The 22,637-nt window shown below is 41.8% G+C and overlaps 2 protein-coding genes and 1 long non-coding RNA gene across 8 annotated transcripts; 1 reads left to right on the forward strand and 2 right to left on the reverse strand.

Annotated features, from left to right (window-relative positions):
• Positions 1 to 354: 354 nt before the first annotated feature.
• On the reverse strand, positions 355 to 8,268 carry LOC115607496 (carboxymethylenebutenolidase homolog). Of its 2 annotated transcripts, none has more exons than XM_030484858.1 (6): positions 8,078 to 8,268; positions 5,341 to 5,560; positions 4,403 to 4,510; positions 3,296 to 3,438; positions 1,756 to 1,847; positions 355 to 749 (listed from the first exon to the last, which is right to left on the reverse strand). In XM_030484858.1, exons 2-6 carry the CDS (start codon positions 5,553 to 5,555, stop codon positions 570 to 572), a joined length of 738 nt encoding a protein of 245 aa, XP_030340718.1. In that variant the 5' UTR covers positions 5,556 to 5,560; positions 8,078 to 8,268; the 3' UTR covers positions 355 to 569. The 2 variants fall into 2 exon arrangements, with proteins under 2 accessions (XP_030340718.1, XP_030340728.1); XM_030484868.1 differs by having other exon boundaries at positions 5,341 to 5,609; positions 8,078 to 8,209.
• On the forward strand, positions 6,395 to 9,730 carry LOC115607523. The gene is made up of 3 exons (XR_003991256.1): positions 6,395 to 6,624; positions 8,027 to 8,227; positions 8,994 to 9,730. It is a non-coding gene; the product is annotated as an uncharacterized LOC115607523 (long non-coding RNA).
• Positions 9,587 to 21,646, reverse strand: LOC115607504 (carboxymethylenebutenolidase homolog). Of its 5 annotated transcripts, XM_030484881.1 has the most exons (8): positions 21,514 to 21,646; positions 21,134 to 21,383; positions 19,438 to 19,511; positions 15,799 to 16,021; positions 13,462 to 13,569; positions 11,443 to 11,585; positions 10,584 to 10,675; positions 9,587 to 9,893 (listed from the first exon to the last, which is right to left on the reverse strand). In XM_030484881.1, exons 4-8 carry the CDS (start codon positions 16,011 to 16,013, stop codon positions 9,714 to 9,716), a joined length of 738 nt encoding a protein of 245 aa, XP_030340741.1. In that variant the 5' UTR covers positions 16,014 to 16,021; positions 19,438 to 19,511; positions 21,134 to 21,383; positions 21,514 to 21,646; the 3' UTR covers positions 9,587 to 9,713. The 5 variants fall into 5 exon arrangements, with proteins under 5 accessions (XP_030340741.1, XP_030340750.1, XP_030340759.1 ...); XM_030484890.1 differs by lacking the exon at positions 19,438 to 19,511 and having other exon boundaries at positions 21,514 to 21,629; XM_030484899.1 differs by lacking the exons at positions 19,438 to 19,511; positions 21,134 to 21,383 and having other exon boundaries at positions 21,514 to 21,639.
• Positions 21,647 to 22,637: the final 991 nt, after the last annotated feature.

Below are 22,637 nucleotides of genomic sequence, written 5' to 3' on the forward strand. Positions count from 1 at the left end.
TTGAAATGGAGGGATGGCTAAGAACCACTGGGGATATGAGACCTGAGGTGGGAACCACCTGGTGGGAGACTCTGAAGTAGACACTGTGGAGTTCAAAGACACACAAGCTGCTGCAGCTCCACCACAGATCACTTAGGTCTGGCCTGACACATGTCCCTGGCTAGGATGGAGCCAGACTGAAAGCGACTGCATGAGGGAGCTGCCAGGCATGGCTGGCAGAGGCAAATGCCAGAGTAAAAATGTTATAGGGCAATGGAAACAACTGAGGGGCTGCACCTTGAAGGGCAATGTTCTGTGAAAGCTGAGGGCTTCCTGGCCTCACGTGAGGTTCCAACAATGTTAAGATACACAGGGTCAAATTTTAAAATCTGTCTTTACTTTTATAGCTTTCAGAATTCAAAAAGCCATTTCTAAGCATCTACTTAGAAAATAAGTGAAAATAAGTAGTGTTGTTGCAAACGAATTTTATGAAATATTTCGATGGTTTTAAGAGCATCTTAATCAATACAGCCTGCATTATTTTCTGATTTCCTTCAGCAATTGATTTATTTTAGGGGCATTTATTTATGCTAAAGATATTTATTCAGCCAGTTGATCATATCCTTTCTTCCTTCTTCAATATAAGGTTTGTCTTGAGGATTGATATCTTCTCTTTTGCGATGTACAAACCCATGCGTCTGTCCAGGGTAGATTTTAACTTCATAATCAACTTTACAGTTTTGTTTAAGCTTCTCTTCCAGTACGGCAACCTGTAATACAGAATGTTCCATGTTGGCCACGTACAGTGTTAACATGGTATGTCCTTACACTCCTTAAATTGCCCTGGTTTTTCACTTTTCTGGGAGACAGTGTGTTCCTGCCATTGTTTTCCTTTCTACTGATTTCATACCCAAATCCATTTCTGCTACTACACTTTCTTTATTTAACTAGACTTTTTTCTCCAGTAAAATAACAGCATGTGACTATATAAAACTGTAAAAAAAAGCATGTGAGTTACTGTAATACCTGTAAAGGTAAAAACACCTATTGCTCAGTGTCACAAGAGGGTTAGCATGTAGTGATCACTGTACAAGTTACTGCTGATAGACCTCACCAAACAAAATAGGACAAGAAACTGAATTGATTTGAAATGGAGGAAGGAGAGGCACAGATACAGAATCAGCAGTTCAAAGCGACTGGCATTCTTGGCAGGAAAATTAAAGCCAACACCACTCAATGAAAGAGCATTTTCCTCTTTGATCCCCTTGGCAGATAATCATCTTCCTCCAGTCATTCTCCCCCTGGGCTCCCCAGGAAGGCTGTTGCCAAAAGTACCAGTAAGGAGCAGCTCTGCAGGACAGCAGGGGAAGGAAAAGGATAGTCATGGGATCTTTTAAATTTTCCTACAACTAGCGATTCCACCAGCAGAGGGGGGGACTTTCTGCTGATTTTGTGCACCATCAGTATGATTAAAGAGGGTCTCCTGTCTTAAACTTGACAGAAGTCTTCATCTGGATTCTTGCCATTTTCCTTCTAGGAACATTCATATATAAATCATCCATATTTTGCAACAGAAACAGAAAACATTTTCTATTGTCACTTTAAAACTTTCTGATTTGGGGATGAACAACATAAATTTGGGTAGAACTACTGTAAAAGTTAGCGAAAGAGGAAGAAAATGCAAATTAGTTTTCTGCTTCCTCTTAATTAAACATCAAATTACAAAACAAGCATGAAAAACATTAAAAAGACAAATATCTCTGATAGGAAACTGACCTGCTGCAATGGGATGAAGTCATCCTTTTCAGCAAAAATGAAGAAAGTGGGATGAAGCAAACTGGATGTGTCCGCAAAGAACTTGATCACTCCTAGGGAAGAAGGAGGGGCATATACAACGAGCCATGCTACTTAGAGTGGTTAAATCACTGCCAAAGATATATAGTTGAAATAAAAGACATTCTATTCAGTAAGAGCTGATCAGTTTGTAATAGAATTAACCACGCTTTGCTTGAAAGTCACTTTTGTTGTGAGAACTTCCTGTGATTTAGGATGTCATTAAAAATGGAAAGATCAGCTCTGTCTGAAAAAGTCATGGAAGAATTGTTACATTTTTGTGATTTTCCTTGGACATCTGCTTCTGACCACTGCCAGAGACAGGGTCTTGAGAAAGATGGACACTTGAGAGCTGCTTGCCTCTAGCCTCGCATAGCCCATTTTTAAGATAATTGTAAATATTCATTGTTCCAGCTACATGGTTAGGATTTCAGTGTACTTATATTTAAACCAATATAAATTCATAACAAATTGATATTGTAATTATGACTATTCAAATATATTTGCATTTAAGTAACAGTAAAACTAACTAGCTGCCACTCTGGCCACACTTTTCATTATTGAAATTATTACAACAGAGAAGCATTAAATAAATTAGCAAGTAGCATTGTTGAATTGACTCAGCTGATCAGCAAATCAGTGCAGCAAAATAGTCCCCATGAACATTCTAGATAAATACCTTCAACTTCCTTTCACCTCAAATGAATATTAACTGCTCTGGGTTGTACAGAAGTACAGAGGTTTATAACAAAAATATTAAAGGTAGCACAAATGCATTAAGAATGGAAGGGTGGGAGTCTTAAAACATTGAGTTAAAAAATGGTTCATATTAGTAACCAGGGACCACTGATAGCAGTAACATTGAGGAATAATTTGTTCTTGTCATGACCTGAAATGCTGCAGCCTGTGCAGCCCCCAGCCCAGATGTCTCATCAGCAAAAGGCTCTGCACTCTAACAGAAGGACAGCAAAAAGGTTGCAGCATATCCTACTGCCCCTGTTAGCCAAACAGGGGAACAGAGGGCAGACTTGTGTGTCAAACAGGTTTTTCAAACAATGAAAAATAGACGGTGGGCAGCAACCTGTCCTGACTTATGCAGGCTGAGGTAGTGAAAAATACGATGGCAAAGATGCACCTCTGAGTAACTGCTGGCTCCTGAAAGATATAAAAGATGTGCCCAGAAACCATTTTGTCATCACCGGCCAAGGGGAACCTGAGCCATCATGAGGCCTTGGCACTTGGTGTCCCTTGTAAACTATGTTGCACAGAAGCAATCCCAGCCATGCCACTTGAACACTTAGAATTTGCTGGTTATGATTAAGTACAAAACTGTGAGTGTGCAAAATCAAATTGCTTAAAAATTTTTTGTAATAAAATCACCTTCTTCCATAAGATGTTGCACTGAATTTTGTTACAGTAACAGTCCTACAGAATAGGTTTCTGCACCAGTCATCTCTGCTGAGAATAGGTATTTAAGATTTACCATAGATGGACACCCCTGCCTGTAAATGAGGATTTTTCAGCATCAGATGTTGTACTGCTGCTCCACCCCAGCAAAACCCGACGACACCGATCTTCTTTGCACCACATTGTTCCTTTAGGTACTTCAGGATGACATCAATTTCTCTGAGACATGTAAATGAAAGTGAATTAAGCCTCTAGCTCTGTTCCCCTGGCCTCCAAGGTGGCTGCTATTCAGAGACTGGCCGGGCATTGGTCTGCTTGTGGGAGGTGGTGACTGTCTTTGCATCACTCCTGTCTTTAATCTTCCCTTCACTCGTCAAACTGTCTTTATCTCGACCCTTGAGCTTTCTTCCTTTGTTCCTCCTATTCTCTTCCCTGTTCTCTTGGGATTGCGAGTGACTGAGCGCTCAAGGTGATTTTAGAAACAGCAGCCCAATTAATCTCACAGAGGGCAATCCTTGTCTTACAAGCTAACATGAATAAAAGTTTAAGAGACCCACAGCCAGTCAAGAACAGCCCGTTATCACAAATGTCACTATAGGCAAACTCTCATCAGGGAGACAAGTATTTTATGAAACTGTGGAAGTAAATTTGAGATTGCTGCTTCAAACTCAGCAGTCACATGCAATCAAGCTACCTGTCAGATAAAAATAGGAAAAACACAGGTAGAAGAATGGGAAAGTAGTATGTTTAAAACTACCTGGGATCTGATGGGGAGCAGGACCAACGTTCCCTAGTTAAACAGTGTTTGGTGACTACGTTTGCACCCTCTCTGAAACCCACGGAAGTTGTGCCTACCTGTGGGAACTGAATCAAACTGAAGCGGAAAGAGCAAGCTGCATTGTCTAGCCTTTGTTCGTTCTTTCCTTTTAAGTCATTTATCTTGCTCCTACTCTCTGCACAGGTAAACAGTGAGCACTTCTATTCTTGTTCAGAGTTTTGCTTTTCTCAACAAAAGCACCCCCTCACATGACCATGAGCTCAACCCACAAGCTGCATGAAATTTCTGTTTGTGGACTGTATTTGACCCATTAATAATTTAGGATCTAATCCTGCATCTTTACTGAGGCAGAAATTGCTACAAGAGAATGATGTCCACTGGCTGGAAAAGGAACAATGGTTGTACTTGTCTATTTTGCCGGCACTTCGGGTTTTCAGCCAGTCATCGAAAGTCGCCCAGTCATTAGAAGGTTTCCAACCTTCTTGTCCCACAAAAAAATCTGGGCAGGTGGCTCTGAAAGAAGAATTAAAACGCATTATGACCATAAAGTAATACTGAAAAAGGATTAAAGAGAAGTCTGTGTGTATTATACAGCAAACTCATTTTGTTGGAAACGTGTAGAATTTAACCTACATCAAAGCACTATACAAGCAACCCTCATTATTTTTCTCAGCATAATAAGAAGACTTAGCATAACTTCCACATACCTTTTGTCCTGTTAAAATTCATTAATTAATTTGAGAAATTGTTACCTACAATTGAAAATCCTCAGTGGTTTCCCACCAAAATAAAACAAACAAACAAACAAACACAACCTACCATTTTATGTACATTGTACATACATGGTACATACCATGTACATACATGGTAAATACATTTGGGCTAGAAGGAATGCTAATCCAGAAATACAGGAAAGAGGACACCCAATATGCTTTTCACATATTTGAGTACTTGTTTCTTTCTTCGGCACAAGCTGATACACTTCATCTTCACAGAATGTCTTTCAGCTTCTCTGGAATTTTTACCCCAAGAGCAAAGTCGCAGAGATGCCATGTCAGGAGGAAGGAAGCAGGCTGCTTTGGGCTCACGGAGGATGAAAGATGCAGAATAAGATGTTTCTCTCTTTCACCTCTCTTCTTCTGTGCTTGCCTATTCTCTTGTTCCAGTAGGAATACTCAACTATGTTAAGATTTCTTATACTGCTTTAACAAACAAGAAACTCTTTAGAGAAACATGTAAGGGAAGACCATGAAATTTTTTCTACGGTTTATATATAAAAAAAGGAAATGGTTCAACAAACGTTCTGATTAAAAAGACAATGTGAAAACAGTAGTGTTTCTTACATGTATCCATTAGTTGCTAGCATATCAGCTATGTATCTGGTGTTCGGGAGTTCCCATCCAAATATATCATGAATCACAATCACAGCCTTGTCTGTGCTGGCAGGTGGTTTGCACACATATGCCTTGATGTGCTCAACTTGTACTTCCTGCCCACGGCCTCCATAGTCCAGCTTGTCTCCAATATCACATGGGCAGGGCCTCGATTCATTAGCCATGTGTGCTACGAGGGAACATAAAACATCGAGTTGTGAATACCACAGCACACCATACTGAGAAAGATTAAAACACAGTCATATCGTAGACTGTTGAATTTCTGCATCATTGCAGTAATACTGTGAACATGCTGATTACTGTTAGATCTAAAATGCAGCATTAGTCAATAAGCCCACTGGGTTGGATTTTTATAAATAATAATCTTGTTAGTTACTTATCAACTTCTGTTATGAACTCTTCACTGGGGTACATCATAACCTGGTACATAACCAGGACTTCCATGCCTTATAGTAAGTAATACGGTAAAGATAAAGTCATGACCAACCAGCCAGGCAACCATCAGAGACTATTTAATAGCAAAGAAGCCAGTTCTTTCACTCTTCGCCATGTGTACGTCCGTGCCAGGAATGCATAACTGTCTTTAGTACAGAATGTAAAGGCTTAATACAGGACTTGGCATTTTGAAGAAAAACAACCAACCAAACAAACAAAACCCACACACAGAGCTACCGTGTAGAAAGATAAAAATGACATTTTCCTCCAGAGACTTACAATATTCCAAAGCTGACTTTTTCAGTGTCAAGAAATCATTTTTATAAACCAGCTCTAGCCTCAGATGTTGCAGACTTTTGAAAGAGGATACTTAAGGAAGGTGTCAAGAAAAATATACCAGTGAAAGCCAGAGTATAAAATCATATTTATTTAATATTAAATAAGGAATGCGTTCAAACTCCAAGATAGTGAAAAAGAAAAGTGCATATAAGGAAAAATTCCTTAAATGCAGCCAAATGTTTTGTGTCTGTGGTAACAGAAGGGTGTGGTGTGGCTACTTTTTTACAAACTATTGCCTAAATGAAAATAAACAAGTAGTTCACAAAGGTCAAAAAATGCCAACAGAATCTAACACAGGTTTATGCAGCTCCTTGGTCTCAAGTTAATGATTTTATGCCATCGACCTTAGGTTAACTAGCTGGGTTAACTGACTTCATACTGCTGCAAAATGTCCTGAATAACTTATTTGAATATGGACAGAGCACCTCCAAAGTACTAAAGAACTTGGAGAAAATGTAGGTAAGGCTTTACCTAAATTTTCTAAGGATAAATTGTATGTACTATCTAAGAAAACTTTGCTAGTACAGAAACAAGGATGTTCAAACTTGACTATGCCAAAAATACTTCCACAGAGAAGTGGGAATAAGCAGATTACTGAACAGTCCCTGAACTAGTGGGACTTAAATAGCTGCAGCACTAAAGGGACAGCTCTAGGAAAGCAAACAACCAACCAACCCTTCAGCCAGGAGATCTGCACAGATTTCCAGGGACCAAGATGTCCTGCATTTTCAGACTTCAAAATTCAGAACATCCCAAACAGTATTAGCAGGGAGAGGGTCGCAGATCCTGTGAGATTTCATTTGCACAGATCAATTCAAGATGAGTTCTATCGCATTTGAAAGCTCTGCTAACTCTGGGCACACATTTATGCTAATCCTCTACTTCTCTTTTAAATAAGCCACAGCCATGCATAGGTGGGGGGTTTTCACATATTGTAGTCTCATATGGGACTTCTAGTTTAAAATAGAAGGAAAAAATAAACTAATAGATGAGCATATAAGACAAAATACAGTTTAAATATATAACAGGAAAGAGTTGGTAACTAATTATCAATTCACAAACTATTTCCTTTTGGTTAGACTAAAATGAGAAAATATGACAAAGCCAGCAACTGAGCATTAAAGAAACATGCATTTCGGAGCTGCAGAAACACAAACACAATGCCCTTACCAGTCAGTGTATCCTTAAAGGCTTTAATTGAAGCATTTCACATTATCTGATAAAATGTAAAGCAACATGTGAAACATGAAATATTTAAAGATGCAGACGTAGCAGCTGAGGAAAAAAGCTCCAGACACAAACCTGTGAGGGGTGGTGGTGGCTTGTATGGTTTATAAGCCATACAGACTCGCAAGCTTTGTAGTGTAGTCAGAATGTTTCAGTATTTCTACATTTTTTGCAGTATGCATTCCATCCAATTTCCTTTTCTAAGATGCCACTGAAACATTCCTTAACAATTCACATCCCCCCTCTTACATCCATCAAAGCCATTCTTTTAGGAGGATGTGTAAACCCACAGCCTTGCATTCCGCCACCACCACCTCCACCTGCAAGCACTTGAGCATTTATTTGCAGACCAAACTATAACTTTGGTTTTCAGAAACTTGAACCTACAACCAGAAAAACACAAAGATACTGCTGTGTAGCACTTTTGCTTTTAACAGACCCTCCTGAGTTCTGCCCCTGTGAGAGGTCTTTCTTATCGCAGGAAGGAAAATATAAGGTTTCTGAGCCATCATCTCAAACAATCAGGGAAGAAAGTAGCCACCCGATGGCATTTAAATGAGCATGCACTCTTTAGAAAAGCACATAGACAAAATGGAAGTCAGGCCCCAGCACGCACTTGTTTTGCATTTCTCAGGACAAAAAGCTGCGAAGGTTTCTAAACAAACCAAGCACACCCCACACATACCTGGAGCACAGCGAGTGTGTGAGACAGCAGCGGCAAATCACAGGAGCTTGGTGCGGGTGGTCACCACTGCATGTGAGCCCAGAAGAAAGTGCTAACTCATAAAACGAAAGGAGGGACTGCAAGGATCGGGTTTCTCCAAATAATGGTTACGTAAGTTCCTGCCTTTATCTTTTCCTAATGCAGAGTGACAAAGTGCCCCTTAACCTTAGCATTGACGTTAGACTTCAGATACTGAATAACTTTTAATTTGATTTCCTGTGGTTTCATGTTCCTCGACAGGAAATCCAGGCAGGTTTTTTTTTACTTAGAAGACAAAACTTAATTCAACACACTCACGCTCTCTGTGCAGTTGGATGCACTTTCTGCTACTTCAAACAAGTGCTGCATCTGGTTTTTGCTTGCATTTTGCTTTTTGCTTAGTCACGGTGTTAGTGCTACAGCACACGAGGTTTCGGCATTTATGAATGACTGCTCTTCCCTAAATATACAAACTGATCACCCTCCTACACATTCAGCTAATGGAACTCCATTAATGTGGAGGTATCCAGCTTTTACTGGGGTAATTAAGGCACAATAAACTTCCAGACCTATACAGTCTTCTCCTGGAAAAATGTGTTATCAGACCTGTATCACTCAGGTAATAGCTGGATTAATATACTACACGAGTGGTTGGGAAAAATAAAAGAATTAAGATCCCATTGAGAGAGAAATGTTTAATTAGTACTGTTGATTATTTTTGCATGAGACACACCACAATGTATATTTCTCTGATAATACCTTTAATTTGAGAGATTAGTAAAATTAAGACTTTCCTAAGTCACATTTTCTCCCCATTGAATCACAAGCAGTCTTTATTAGTAACACTGAGAAGGTGAAAAGTGACATACATTCTTTTTGCTTTTTCTTTACAACTTAGGAAGTACCAGCAGCCAGTGCAGACACTAGGCACCTGATTTCAAACTAAGGAATGCAAACCTTTCTTCCCATGAAGCATAATGAAACTGAAGAAATCATTGTCATAAGATGTACTAGAGGTCAGCATCCCAAGAAGGTTCAAAAAGCGACTGGCGGTGGCCACAGAACCAGGCTGGTCCATCAGTGGCCATTCCACACACTGCTCCAGTGGCCACATGCAGCTCCGGAAGGTAATCTGTGAAAGTAATACCCCATCTGAATAACCCTAGCCACAAATTCTGGAACAAGATACACTTGCCATCTGTCAAAAAAGTTTAGTTTCTCACAATAAGCTTCACCAAACAATGTATGCATGTCCCCAAAGTTTGGACTTGTGATTTATGTAGAGGTTAGATGGATAATGGCCATAACACACAAATAGATTAATTTACCACTGGACTAACTTATTTCAAGCATTAAGAAAAATCTCAAGGGAGTGAAGAACATTTCACAGCAGATTAAAACATGACACTGCCAGGTGAAATCCAAGACTTCTTCAAAAGAATATAATATGAAAGTATCGATTAGAATCTACCAACAAAAAAGTCTACAATATTCTGTTTGCTCATTTCTTTAATTTCTGTTTCAACAAACTCTTCCCCCAGTTTTATAAAATGTGTTATCGAAAACCTCCACAGTGTGTTACATAATTGCATTACAAATCCAGTTGCTGGCTCTTCTATTAAATGTATTTATTCAGCCAGTTGATCATATCCTTTCTTCCTTCCTCAATATAAGGCTTATCTTGAGGATTGATATCTTCTCTTCTGCGATGTACAAACCCATGAGTTTGTCCAGGATAAATTTTAATTTCATAATCAACTTTGCAATTTTTCTTCAGCTTTTGCTCCAGCAGGGTGACCTGTAATAGACAGCATAGTAGTAGCTATATTAATATGGCCATATTCCATGCTGCCATTCTTCAACTTCCTAATTTATCATTCAGGCTAGACACTAATAACCAAGCTCCATATGGGCAGAACAAAAAGTAAAATTATGTAAAGAAACACCACCTTTGCAGTAAGGGTCTAGAAAATTTGTTAGAATATAAAGGCGGGTCCCACAATCTGCAAAGATATGGATGCAACAAAAGTATTTCCCATATGTGAAATACATGACAATGCTAAATACACTACATCTGAATAAAACCCTTCTAACAGACACCTGTGGATGCAATTTGGGGTATCCAACATGGTTTATGGGTTTCTAGGACAAATGGAAAACAGTGTCATACAGCAAATGATAGCTCCCTGAGTAGACTAGTCCGAAACAGCAACGGGATTTTGATAAATCTTTGTTACCTGGGTTAACCTTGTTACCTGGCCATACTTCCACAAAAGAGAGAGACTTCAGGAAAATAAATCTAGCTTTAATTCTCTGCCTAGGTTACATTAGCCCTTCTATGTAAGGGCTATGTAATAGCCCTATCTATCACGATTTTTCTCATTATTTTTTGACCTCCAGGCACTATTACGAGGTTGAGTTTTGACTCCCAATTCAGGATGGAAATTTAACATGCAGAAATGGAAGAAGACAGAGGTTATTAGCATACTTGATGAAGGGGAATTATGTTGTCTTTTTCACCAAAAATGAAAAACGTAGGGTTCAGGAGGTTGGATGTATCATCAGAATCCTTGATTAGTCCTAGAAAACATGAAAGAAACAAAAAACTGTTCAATTGACTTTTAAGGTGAAATCTAGATTCACATACAGCACTCTGCTTCTGCAGTGAAAAATTTCATGTCACATGCAACATGTAGCCACACATACTAACTTTACTTTCAAGCTACTGTAAACACAGCTCCTAGAAGAATTCCTTCCTAGATTAAAACACTATTTAAACCAGTTTCTTAAGATACATACTGAATACCTGAATTAATAAGACTTGAAAGATGCCTTCTGTGCATTCAAGCTTGAGTTCTTTTGAACTAATTGAAAAAGTCAATGCTTTAGCAAGTAATCCAAAATTTACTTTCGGAGAACGTCAGCAAGGGGCAGCTTAGCTATTCCAGCTTCTTAAGCACAGCATAAAAGGAAAGCTAGTGCTAAAATAACCACAATCTAACTTAACAGGGTAGCTAGAGCAAAAATAACACTCTCTGCTCCTGGGTGAAGCATGCAGAGCAGTAGTAAACAGGAAAAGGGTGCTAAATTGAGAAGATGACCAAAGGACAACATATCTGCCTGTCCAGACCTGAAATAAAGACATAGCTGCTATGACCCATTCTGAAACTAGGAACAAATACCCTCACCACCATCTTCTTTGCACAATATCCTTCCTATTCTGCTGAAAATATCTCTTCGTCAGCTGACAGCCAGATTTAAAGAAATAATGCTAGATCAAGAACTTAAGCTACACAATATACATATGCATGTGTATCTGCTTGTATTATATCCTTGTATTTACCCACCGTAGAGAGCTACACCAGCCTTTAATTCTGCGTCCGTCATCATCAGGTGATGTACAGCAATACCACCCCAGCAAAAACCAACGACCCCTAATTTCTTAGCACCACACTGTTCCTTTAGATATTTCAGAACTGCATCAGCTTCTCTGAAACATACAAGCAAATGCAAATTAAGCACCCATAGTAAAACCAATATTTGAAAATATGAAAACAGAGATGCATATAAGCATCCCCCATACCATGCTGCTATTATATTTTCTTTCACATACTTTAAAGAAATTATTATTTCAGACAAATGTTAGGGGTTGCTAATTTGAAATCATCAGAAAGAGAAAAAAAAATATCTGAATGGAATTAAATAAAACCACAACATGAATAACACACACTGAAGGAAAAAAACCAAAAAGGATGGAAAGTAGATGATTGATTAAACACCTACCTATGAGTTCAAAAAGCTTAAAATTCTCTGAGAAGCTGGATGCATTTTTATTTTGTAAACATAGATAGAAAAAGTAATAAAAAGCTTTATAGAGAATTCTATTCGCTAGGCAGTCAAAATGCTGACAATAACTGTAATTTAGTGTCTGAGAGGTTTGCTGCAGGAAAGTCAGTGTAACAAAAATGGTAGATGTTTCCAGAATTAACAATGCAGCTTGAAATACACCTTGCTCAGATGCTGTGTTCTGAAAAAACCCATTTACCCCCAAAGCAGGTGTTACCATGCAGAGGCAGTGAAAAGAAAATATTGGTGGGAGCGAGGTTGCAGTTAAGTCTGTCATATCACCGCAAGACGGTATTTTCAGACCCAGTTCCTCGCCCCCCCGGCGCACTCCAGCTATATATGCCCTCAATACATCAGCTTTGCAAATACCACATGATCCACCAACACGCAAACACACACAGAAGCAAATTAAGTGCCAAAAGAATCTTTCCTTACTGGAGCTGACACTCGAAACATGTGAAGCGTCTGTAAGAAATGTCAGGCAGAGGCCAACCCTTCCTTCCCACTGCAGCAGAGAAGGGACAGACTCTAAACTAAAACGTTTCCACAATAACTGACCCCTCTGAGACAGGGGGTCTTTGGAAATAATTCAGTTATGTCTCACATAACTTTCTCACCAAATACCTAAGCCCAGCAACCTTCAACACAGCTACTCCCAACAATCCAAGAAAGATATTTGCCCTCCCAGGAAGTTAATTAGTTTGGTCTCTAATTAGTAAGCCCTTATCAGCATTGTCTTGCCAGTATCTTCCTTCTGCGTTATTAAGGCAGCACAGCATCTCTGCTAGTGGCAGGTCTTTGCTGGTAAATGCTCAGGCAGTGTTGCACATAGAAGGGGAAAACATCATACTCTTCTTGGTGCAGCCAGCCCTCACTGTGCCCTGACAACAGATGACAATATCCAAGGCCAGGCTAGACGGGGCTTTGAGCAACCTGGTCTCGTAGAACGTGTCCCTGCCCATAGCAAGGGGGTTGGAACTAGATGATCTTTAAGGTCCCTCCCAATCCAAACCATTCTATGATTCTGTGATGATCCAGCCATCAGCTACCTGGGGCCAGTTACACCATGCTGGGCAAGTACTACATTGCAATCAAAAACTGTTCTTCTCTCCATACAATATCTTAAAATATCAGTCTGTTACACTCAGTGAGCCTCAAGATAAGATTATGCATTCTCGCTGCTGTTTCACTGGTCATTTTTAAACCATGCTTTTTGAGGCAGAGGAAGCAACTTGCAGTCTACGTTATCAACATTAGATGACAAAACTCTTCACTAAGCCACTACTGAGAGAGTTGTCTTTGGACTCTGTCCAAGGCAAAATAAAAGGTCACCGACTCCATCCACTTCTAAGGAGTCATTAAAAAAGGCCACCTTCACTGACAGATCAGCTGCATCCAACCTCAAACAAACAACTGAAAACAAACAAACAAAAGGAAAAGGAAAAGAAAGCAAAGAAACCAATATCTGACGGCAGATGTGATATCCAGGCAGTGTGATAACCAGTTCCCTGACATCTTACTTGTTTATTTTCCTGGCATCTCGAGTTTTCAGCCAATCATCAAACTTGGACCAGTCATCAGAAGGCTTCCAAGCTTCTCTTCCTGCAAAAAAGTCTGGGCAGATGGTTCTGCACGCACAAAAAAAAAAACCCCAAATTGAATGAATTAATCAAACACCATCAATTTTTTTAGCCCTTCATAGCAGGAAAAGTTTTTGTCCAGGCATAATTTTTATTTGATTTCTTTTTCCTGAGAAAGTAATGTTTTTAAATACCATTGTTAACTATTCTACAGAAATGCCTATGAGCTTTAGAAAACATTGACAGACATCTACATAGGCTTTTTTCAATGGCTAAAGCACATAACAATCACAACTTGTGATACAAATCTGGAAAATGTGAATATTTTTGTCTCTAGTATTTTACCTGCTCTGAGTACATAATTTGAAAATACACACAGTAAAACAACAGATTATCTTGCAAAAGAAGATCAAACTAGGTCCCAACTACAACAATTTTAGATTTTGCATATAACATAATATTATTTAACAGAAGACCATCATTAATGAGTTCCATTTAAACAAAGACAATTACATAAAATAGTTCTTTACTACAGAGCACATCATGAGGCTTACTTATGAGCTATTGAAAAAAACCCACCAAACACCCAATGGACTGAAGTCAGCAAAGAACAAGTGAAGGGAGAACATGTGGGGAGAAAGGGAAGAGCGTTTTACTGTGCACATCATTCAGTGACTTGATAAAGGGAAGTACAGTAAAAGGCCACTCAGTACTAAAGAGTTCCTGCACCACGGGGATGCCCAAACCATGATTCAGGATGACCTTGGCTGAAATGCGTTGTGAGACCAGCAGCAGAATTGTGATGGTGCAGTCACTAGTGGATAATACAGCCTCTTCATGAAGAAGGAAACAAGCAGAGACTCTGGAGACTGCCATCACTAGGTCACCCTCAGATGCTGCTGTGTTTTCTCCCGGCCCACGGGGAAGCAATGATACGCTTGCGAAACTGTGATCACCGCCTTCGGCTCTCTCCCTCCTCTGACACACTATATGTATCTTAATGATCATGGTGAAATGACTGGATCAGTTTGGCCTAAAGCAAATCAACATATCTGACAAGTATACTCATGTTTGGAAAGGTAGAGGCAAAATTGCACAGCCTTTGGATAAGTACCTGTCAGAAAGGCTACATACTGCTTTGAAAGCGAATCTTCCCAAGCCCACCTAGAACATGTTCTTTCCCGTTCAAACTAGCCTGATAAGAACTACAAGCCACCAGTATTAATGTGGTTTCTGAAATACAACTCTCATAGCTCCTCATCCCATACTGCACTGGAAAAAATGCAGCTATATTCCTCCCAATAAGCACTGGTGCACCAGATCAGCAACATCTTGAAGCAGTCGGGGAAGACACACATGGCCGCTCTTCATTCAGACACTGCTGCCTGAAAACTCTCAGCTGTCCTCCTGCCTAGAGTGATGGAAACACCAGCCATTTGATTGCTGCTGTATGAGCAGTACTGGTGGGGGGAAAGAAGGTATTACAAAAAGAAGTACAACATGGCATGATCACAGGGAAAAATTACTACTTCCAGTCTCATGTTGAGAATGATTGCATTTAGTCACGAGGCAAATGTAATTCCAATTATGGAGCAGAATAGGGCATATCGAGTCCTCAGGAAAGACAGTAGCAAGGAGCAGACTATAGACCAATTCATTGTTCCAGTGTATCAGAAAACCCTAATCCTCACACAAAGGTAGCATCTTTATCTCAGGGACATAAAGTTCCTTTCACCTCCACAGACAGACCTCAGCCACATGGCAACTGTCTGCTCACATGTGACTTCCCTCATGCTCCACAGGCTGAGAGCATTAAAGGCACCTTCTCTCCTTCTCTCAAAACTAGACTACTACAGTATTAGGTGGAGGTTTGCTTTTGGGAACTGCAGGCCAGTCCCAACCCTATATGAATGTTGAAGCATAATATAATTTTGCTTGAATTACTGTTTTCTAAATACTTCTAAAAACAGAATACCCACTTCTGTTTCAGAACACACTAGTTTTTAAAGCCATCTTACAATGAAAACCGTCAGAATCACTTTTTACTGCATTGTGTATCCTGTGCATGCAGTCACTTCTGTAAACACAAAGTATAAAGGAAGCATGCTGTACTCTGCAAGATTTCACAGCAATGTTCCTTTGTGGTTTTGTATTATGGAAATATATCACTCAAACTGCTCTGGTAATAGTTTCCTCTTATGTATGGGAGTAACAATTCTAACAGAAGGCTAGAAATGAAGAAGAGTGGGATTTCTTGGAGAAGGAAGGATTTCTTACATGTATCCATTAGTTGCTAGCATATCAGCTATGTATCTGGTGTTCGGGAGCTCCCATCCAAATATATCATGAATCACAATCACAGCCTTGTCTGTGCTGGCAGGTGGTTTGCACACATATGCCTTGATGTGCTCAACTTGTACTTCCTGCCCACGGCCTCCATAGTCCAGCCTGTCTCCAATATCACATGGGCAGGACCTCGATTCATTAGCCATCTAGGAATCTGCAGGAAAGCAAAAAGGACAAACACTGGCAAAATTTATTTGCAGTAACAACTTTCATTATGGCTCATAATCTTCATGCAGTCCCCACAGTCCCCTGCAGACACCTAATAATCCTTGCAGTATCAAGTAATACCTACTGCAAGGTTGTAAGTGAAAGCTCCAGATGTTTGATGTAAACAGGCACTTGGCACCAGCCCTTTCTGGTTGGCATAAATATCCATGAATTCCAGGTCAGCCAGCATAACCCAGGTGCGCAGTAAGGCCAGAAGAAGGGCTTATGTCAGGCTACCATTCCCAGCTTTGTGCCTGGAGCAATCCTGCATGGGATAACGACATATCCATGCGATGTCTCCACACACTGTGACTCATAACCATTCCTCTCCTGTGGTCTTACGGTTCCTCCTCACAGGCTGGCACCTGGTAACCTCTTGCTGTTACTCCTGTGAGACCCCACTGTCAGCATGCTGCTTTTCTGACTACTTTTTCCCTTCAAGTCTTCATTGTGTGTATCCCCTTTCCCTGCCTCCATGGAGAATCCAAGGCTGCTGCTGCTGCCTACACGCACTTTGCTGGTCCCTTGTATCCCCAGGGAACCCATCATTAACTGCCATCTCTAAAAGTTCTAATAAATCAACTCAAGGTAAATCAGCAGAGGCTTTTCTCTGAGAGTTACACACTACATAATCTGAACCGAGAGTGGTCAGAGGAATACAGACATACACCAGTGTTGTGCATATAACGTACCCTCATACATCACAGACACATAACTTCTCTAGAAGTATACATTGTAAAGGAGAAACTGGACACTCCTCCATTTCTCCTCAAGTGAAGAAAGGTTTCTGAAGAGTTTATGAGCTCAGATGTCTTCTCAGGAGAATCCCTCAAGCTCAGTTTAACTCCTTGTTCCTTTCAACTGGAGGTAAGACACAGTAGCATCTCTTTAAACCCAACTGACTTTTGGTGCCCCCTACTCTTCCCCCTTCACCAAGCAGTAAGTGGTTATACACAGAGCGTTTTTAATACCCCAATCTGAGAAGCTGTTTAACCTAGCTCTGCAGTCACTCTTAACTGATTAAAATGGCGCTGTTATTAACAAGAGCTAGTCTCTCTTCCCATGTAAATGCATACACTGGAACAATATTCCTTGATCTGGCTGGTCCCCTTACTAAAGTGGTGGCAATAAAAATCAAATGTACTCTTCAATGCGCAATTATTTTTGCTAGGAATATATCTTAACCATTTATCCCCGTCTAGATTTTCTAACTAACTCAAATAGATGTCAAATAAGACCTTTAATACACTTCCAGTACTCCTCCCCAATTTCTCTGCTACATATGTGTGCAACATGGTAAATGGTATTAAAAACAAAACTAGAAAACACAGTGAACAATAAACCAAATTACTCCAAATCCTGCCTCTTTACACCAGTTATACTCTTTCACAGGACAATGTACTTTGGGGTGATACAAGGAGAGGTTCCCATCACCGAGAACCGTCCCCCTTTAAGGACGCCTCTCAACTGTGCCTTTTTTGAACAAAGCTTGTCTCCTGACCTTCTGCAGTCAATCTCCACATAACCTCCAAAAGATGCAGCGGGAGTTTAACTCGCCAGTCTTTGCCAGCACTACAGTGAGGCAGAAGAACCTTTTCTAAACCTCAGGCAAAGGCGTGAGACTTGAAATACACGTGGTGTTACTGACCAGCTTCGAACAACTCTACCATCGTGCTTGCTGACTGTTTTCCTTCACCAGCAGTTCATGTGAGCAGTAAGCCCACAAAAATGGATTTCTATTTAAGTAAAATACTTGTTTCTTTTAAAATAAATCTGTTAAAAATACATGTTAAAACACAATTTGTGTTTAAACAAAAATAACAGTATTGCTGAGTTTTAATACACAAAACCAAAATGCTGCATTAATAAGTTTTTTAAAAAACACAATGGTTTGAAGAATGTTTGCGAAGTATTCACAGAAAGGGGTAATCATCTTGTACTGCTGAGGCTCTCTCCACAAACATGCCAAAATTCACAGCATAACCTCCCTCTGAACAGAGTGAATGCATGGTAAAAAATAATAATTAAACTGATTTTCAAAAGTACATAAGAACAGTTCACAGAAGGGATTAACAGAAATGTTGAGCAGACCACGAACAAAACACCTTTTTCTCCCCAAACCCCGCAGAATTTATCTGGTACAGCTAAAATACATTTAAATAAAAATTGCAGGAACCTAGGATTTTAAAAGTTACTTATTAACTGAATTCTAATTTTCACCTATATGTAATTCAACCACCACAAATTTAACGAGTAGAAGGTTGTTAGTTTAGAAATCTGATTGTATTTGCAGTTTAGAGCAGCTCTTTGCACTTGTATGTGAGATGAGCTCTTTGCACTTGTAGAACTTCAAATGAAACACAGTTCGAACTTGTTGCAGCTGAGACACGAGGACTTTTAGCATACCAGCTACTCAGGTTTGATCTCCACCTAAGAAATCCGCTGCATCCCCATCTCGTTTGACTTTTTTTTCAGAGCTTTACAAATTGTGAATTTCAGCATGACTTTAAAATGTCTGCGTGCCTTGCCTTCTCCCACAGAACTACTCACTATGCAGACTCACAGTTCTAGACACTCTGACACATTTTATCAAGGCCACGCATGACATTATTTACAGCCCGTATCTGGCCTTAATTTACCATTCCCAGTTTCAAGACTCAGGTTATCACATAAGCCCCCTCTATAAAATAAAAACAAACTGCAAAACAATTTTACCAAAACTCAGCTTAGGCAGAGAGTCCGATCTGGGAATTTCTAGTACAGCACCTGCACTGTTTTTCCACCCACAGTGGTGAGCCTGGGGCTATAGCACCAACACAGAAATGTGTTGATGGTAACAGGACTCAAACCAGCTTTAGTTTGAAACGCACCTGTGCCTTCTCCTTAATTCTTCTATTTATCCTCCCCATTGCTCATCAGCCCTTTTCCTACTTCCTATTCATCAAGGTGGCAACTCCTTGTTTTCTCATCCAGTGAGCTCTGATCCCCAAGTGATAGGACTGTCAGACAAGAAACTGGGAAAAATGGCTTCCAGAACAGTCCATACCATAGCAGAAGCTTCTCTGAGCACTAGTGATGCTTGGATGGCAGAAGTTCAGATTTACTAGTTGCTATTATTTGAATGCTACTTCTTCAGTGATATATATTCAGGTGGCCTAAGGGCTGTCATTTTAACATGATTTTTCCATTATTTGTCTAATCATGTTTAGACAAAAGAGTTGCAAGGAGATTAATTCACCAGCTTGGAACTAATACCATTTATCACAGTTAAAATTCCCTTAAACAGCCCAGTATACCTCTATTTATATTTGTTTATATGAGAAAAAAGATCTTACTCATGATGAGCAAGCATAAACAGAATACCTTCAGCGTACAATTCAAATCACGCTGCTTCCAACTCATTCGCTTATGAAGTTTTAATGGTATCCCAAGGCAATCTGAAATTGGCACATAGAGGAGATAAAACGATAAACATTCAGTAGAGTAAAATAAAACGCAGGGTGCGGTGATGTTGTATCACTACCAGGGCTCCTTTTCAGCAACTACAGAGTTCTAAGGAGGAAGAGACATTCCACCTTTTACCTCAATCCAGCAGGCTGCAGTGCCTTGCTGCACGCAGAGACAAGATTCAGCAGTTTGCTTGCTACAGCCTCCCACTTAAGTAGGAAGCCAAGTTTCCTCTGACAGTGGTGTACCTTACTGCAGGATTTGACAGGGATCATTCAGAGTGTTGATTATTGTAATTAGAGCCAAACACCCTGAAAGTCATCTTCATGACAATTAAGGAGAGGGGCCCCATCTTGTGGACGTTTCCTGGAGCGAGTATGGCTGTGAAGCTGCTAACACAGTGCTGAAAAGCTAGCTAAAATAGCCATCTGCATCACATCTCACCGAAACCAGAGTTACATCTGGGCTGAGCAGCTAGGGCTTATGAGCAGAAAACACCTCCTTTCTTTCTCTAGAGGCAAACCATGCTCCCCTTTCTGCAGGTGTGAGGAATCCTGCCTCAATACTGCTTTTAAAGACCTGGAGGAAAGTTTACATACTGCCTGCAACCTCCTTACCTGCACGCTGGGCAGGGGCAATGAGGGCAGAGGGAAATGAACCAGGATGAGGTCAGGGCAGCCACCACCACCACCACCACGTTTAACCAGCCAAGCCTGGAAACAATTCATGAAGGGCCCACAAGCCATGTCATCTGCATCCATGTGCTACGAACAGCAGAGAGCTGGGATCCCCAGCATGGCTGGAGACACCCTGTGCCAGCCCTGATGACCCCTTATCTCTTACAAAAATAATATCACATATGGCACTGCCTTCACAAACACACAATACTTGGAAGATTTTTCCGAGGTCATGAAGGCATGTGGGGACAGGAGTGATGCCAAGGGCCTGGAGCTCTCCTTCGGGTTCGTGGGAATGCTGCAAGACCTGGACCCTTGGCTACACAAGATACAGCTAGGGACCGACATGGCCATCTGGGGACCTGGGCTAACATGGACTCAAGTTTTGACGCACAAAAGCACCAGGGTTGCACAGGGATTTGGGGGGCTTAGGTTTGCCCCTGAAAGTCAGTCCTCCCATGCAATCCCCCACCAGGGGCCAGAACAGCTCCTAAGCCAGACGGCGCCTTTCAGGCTTCACACCGAGGGCTTTTGAAACTCTCCAGAGAGCGAGCTTCCATCACTTCTCGGGGCGGGTTGCTCCCGAGCTTGATCGTGAAACATCCTCCCCTCCTCCGAGCTCAGCGCTTCCCCTAACGCCGGCTGCATCCCCGCCCTCCCCTGCGCCCTCCTGACGGCGCCCCCTCCGCCAACACCACGACCCACGGAGGGCGAAGGCGGCCGCAGCCAGGGGCCCCCTCAGCCCTCCGGCCCGGCCCTGCCCGGCCCGGCCCGGCCGCCCCACGTCCCCGACCCGCAGCCGCAGCCCCCCGCCCGCCGCGCTCCGGCTGCCCAGCGCCCTCCTCCTGAGAGGGGCCCCGCCGCGCCCCGCCGCGGGAGGCGCGGGCCGATGCCGCGGCCGCCGCATCCCCCGCCCCGGAGGCCGCAGCCGGTACCGGTCGCGCCCGCTGTGTGTCGTCCGCCCGGCGCCCGGCGTGTAGAGGGCGGCGCCGGCTGCCGGGATCCGGGGCGGGAGGGCTCCGGGCAGCAGCCAGTGCCGCCCGGTGGGTGCCTCTCCGCTGGTGGAGCTGTCCTCGCCGGAGGGTTTCGGGTGGCTGTGGGAGGCCTGGTCTCCGCTCCGGCCCTTCAAGAGCAGTCGGCTGCCGCAGGGCTCGGGGCCCCGGCCTCTTAGAGAAGCGGCCAGGCCTGGGGGTGGAAAGCGGGGAGGGTGTACAAGGGGACCTTATAGAGGCCCCCCTAGAACTGCCCGAAACCTGGTCTGCAGTTGCAAAGCATGGCCAGGGAGAGACTTAATCAAAATTGAAAATGCACGCACGTATTTTTCTTTTATCCTTCTGTCTCGGTGTTGGAGAACATCTATTTCAGCAGGCGGGCGTGTGGAGCAGGCTGCATGGGGCCGCTGTTGCCATCTTTGCAGAAGCACAGCTCCCCAGCAAGGTCAGCCCTGGAGACACCCTTGTGGTTACAATAGGACATGCTGTAACAGAAAGCTTGTATTTTACATTTCGAGTTTTATTCTCTGCAGCTATTGAATGTGATTAATAATATACATAGTTTGCTTCAGCAAAAGCTTGCTTTATCTTTGTTTTTGCATTGTATCCTGCTTGAGCAGGGTAGGCAGATGGGAAGAATGTAAATCGTGTAGGCAGATGGGAAGAATGTAAATTCCTGAAACTGTGAAACAAACAGGAATAAGGGGCTTTTGCGGCCGGACATAGGACATGCAGCAGTCATGCTTGATTGAACCAACATCTAATCTGGAAGTAACAAAACAAGGTATAAGATAAGGGCTTTAGGCTCATGCACGGGGTTAAGTGGATCAAAGGTTCATATCAAAGACTACTAGCCTTTATCAACTAGCTCTTGAAAGACCCTCCTGGAAGAAAGAATGAAGATTGCATCAGCCATTGGGAGGTGGGATTCGTCTTCCTAAAAGTTCTATGAATATGTAAAAGGCTTGACTATAAGAAACTTTGACTCTGTACTCACACATGTGCATGCAGGATATGAAGGCATGCACCCAGCGCTGTAAATAAACCTTTGCTCCACCAACTTTGTCCCCAGTTAAATTTTTCTAAAGGTGAGCACGTTTCTCACATGAACATCCTCCATCACCATGTCTATAGCCATACCGACCTTGATACGGCTGCCCAAAGGTGCAGACAGACATGCTGGCTGGCCATCTGGACACTGACTGGCAGACCTGACAACCAAGCACTGCAGTACGTACAGCACCTCTAACTTCATCGCTGTGCTCCTCACAGCAGTGTTCTTGAACATACTCAGTCTGTTGAGGCATGCAGACAAGCAGCATACTGTGACCATGGAGTTACACTGGTAGGATAGCAATGTGTGAAACTGACAAACATTCCCAGTATCAAAGGGAAAGTCGTATCCACACAGACAGCTAGCCTTGATTTATGGCTACATTAGCAACGC

Source organism: Strigops habroptila, chromosome 1 (genome assembly GCF_004027225.2).
Source record: "Strigops habroptila isolate Jane chromosome 1, bStrHab1.2.pri, whole genome shotgun sequence".
NCBI lineage: Eukaryota > Metazoa > Chordata > Aves > Psittaciformes > Psittacidae > Strigops > Strigops habroptila.

Bases quoted from the DNA above. Each gene is read 5' to 3' on its own strand.
- LOC115607496 (XM_030484858.1), bottom strand. From the start codon at position 5,555: ATGGCTAATGAATCGAGGCCCTGCCCATGTGATATTGGAGACAAGCTG. The intron at 4,511-5,340 runs GTAAGAAACACT...TTCTTCTTTCAG, and splicing joins CTAGCAACTAATGGATACAT to AGCCACCTGCCCAGATTTTT. The intron at 3,439-4,402 runs GTACAACCATTG...TACATGTCTCAG, and splicing joins AGTGCCGGCAAAATAGACAA to AGAAATTGATGTCATCCTGA.
- LOC115607504 (XM_030484881.1), bottom strand. From the start codon at position 16,013: ATGGCTAATGAATCGAGGTCCTGCCCATGTGATATTGGAGACAGGCTG. The intron at 13,570-15,798 runs GTAAGAAATCCT...TTGTGCGTGCAG, and splicing joins CTAGCAACTAATGGATACAT to AACCATCTGCCCAGACTTTT. The intron at 10,676-11,442 runs GTGGGTAAATAC...CATGTTTTCTAG, and splicing joins GGCTGGTGTAGCTCTCTACG to GACTAATCAAGGATTCTGAT.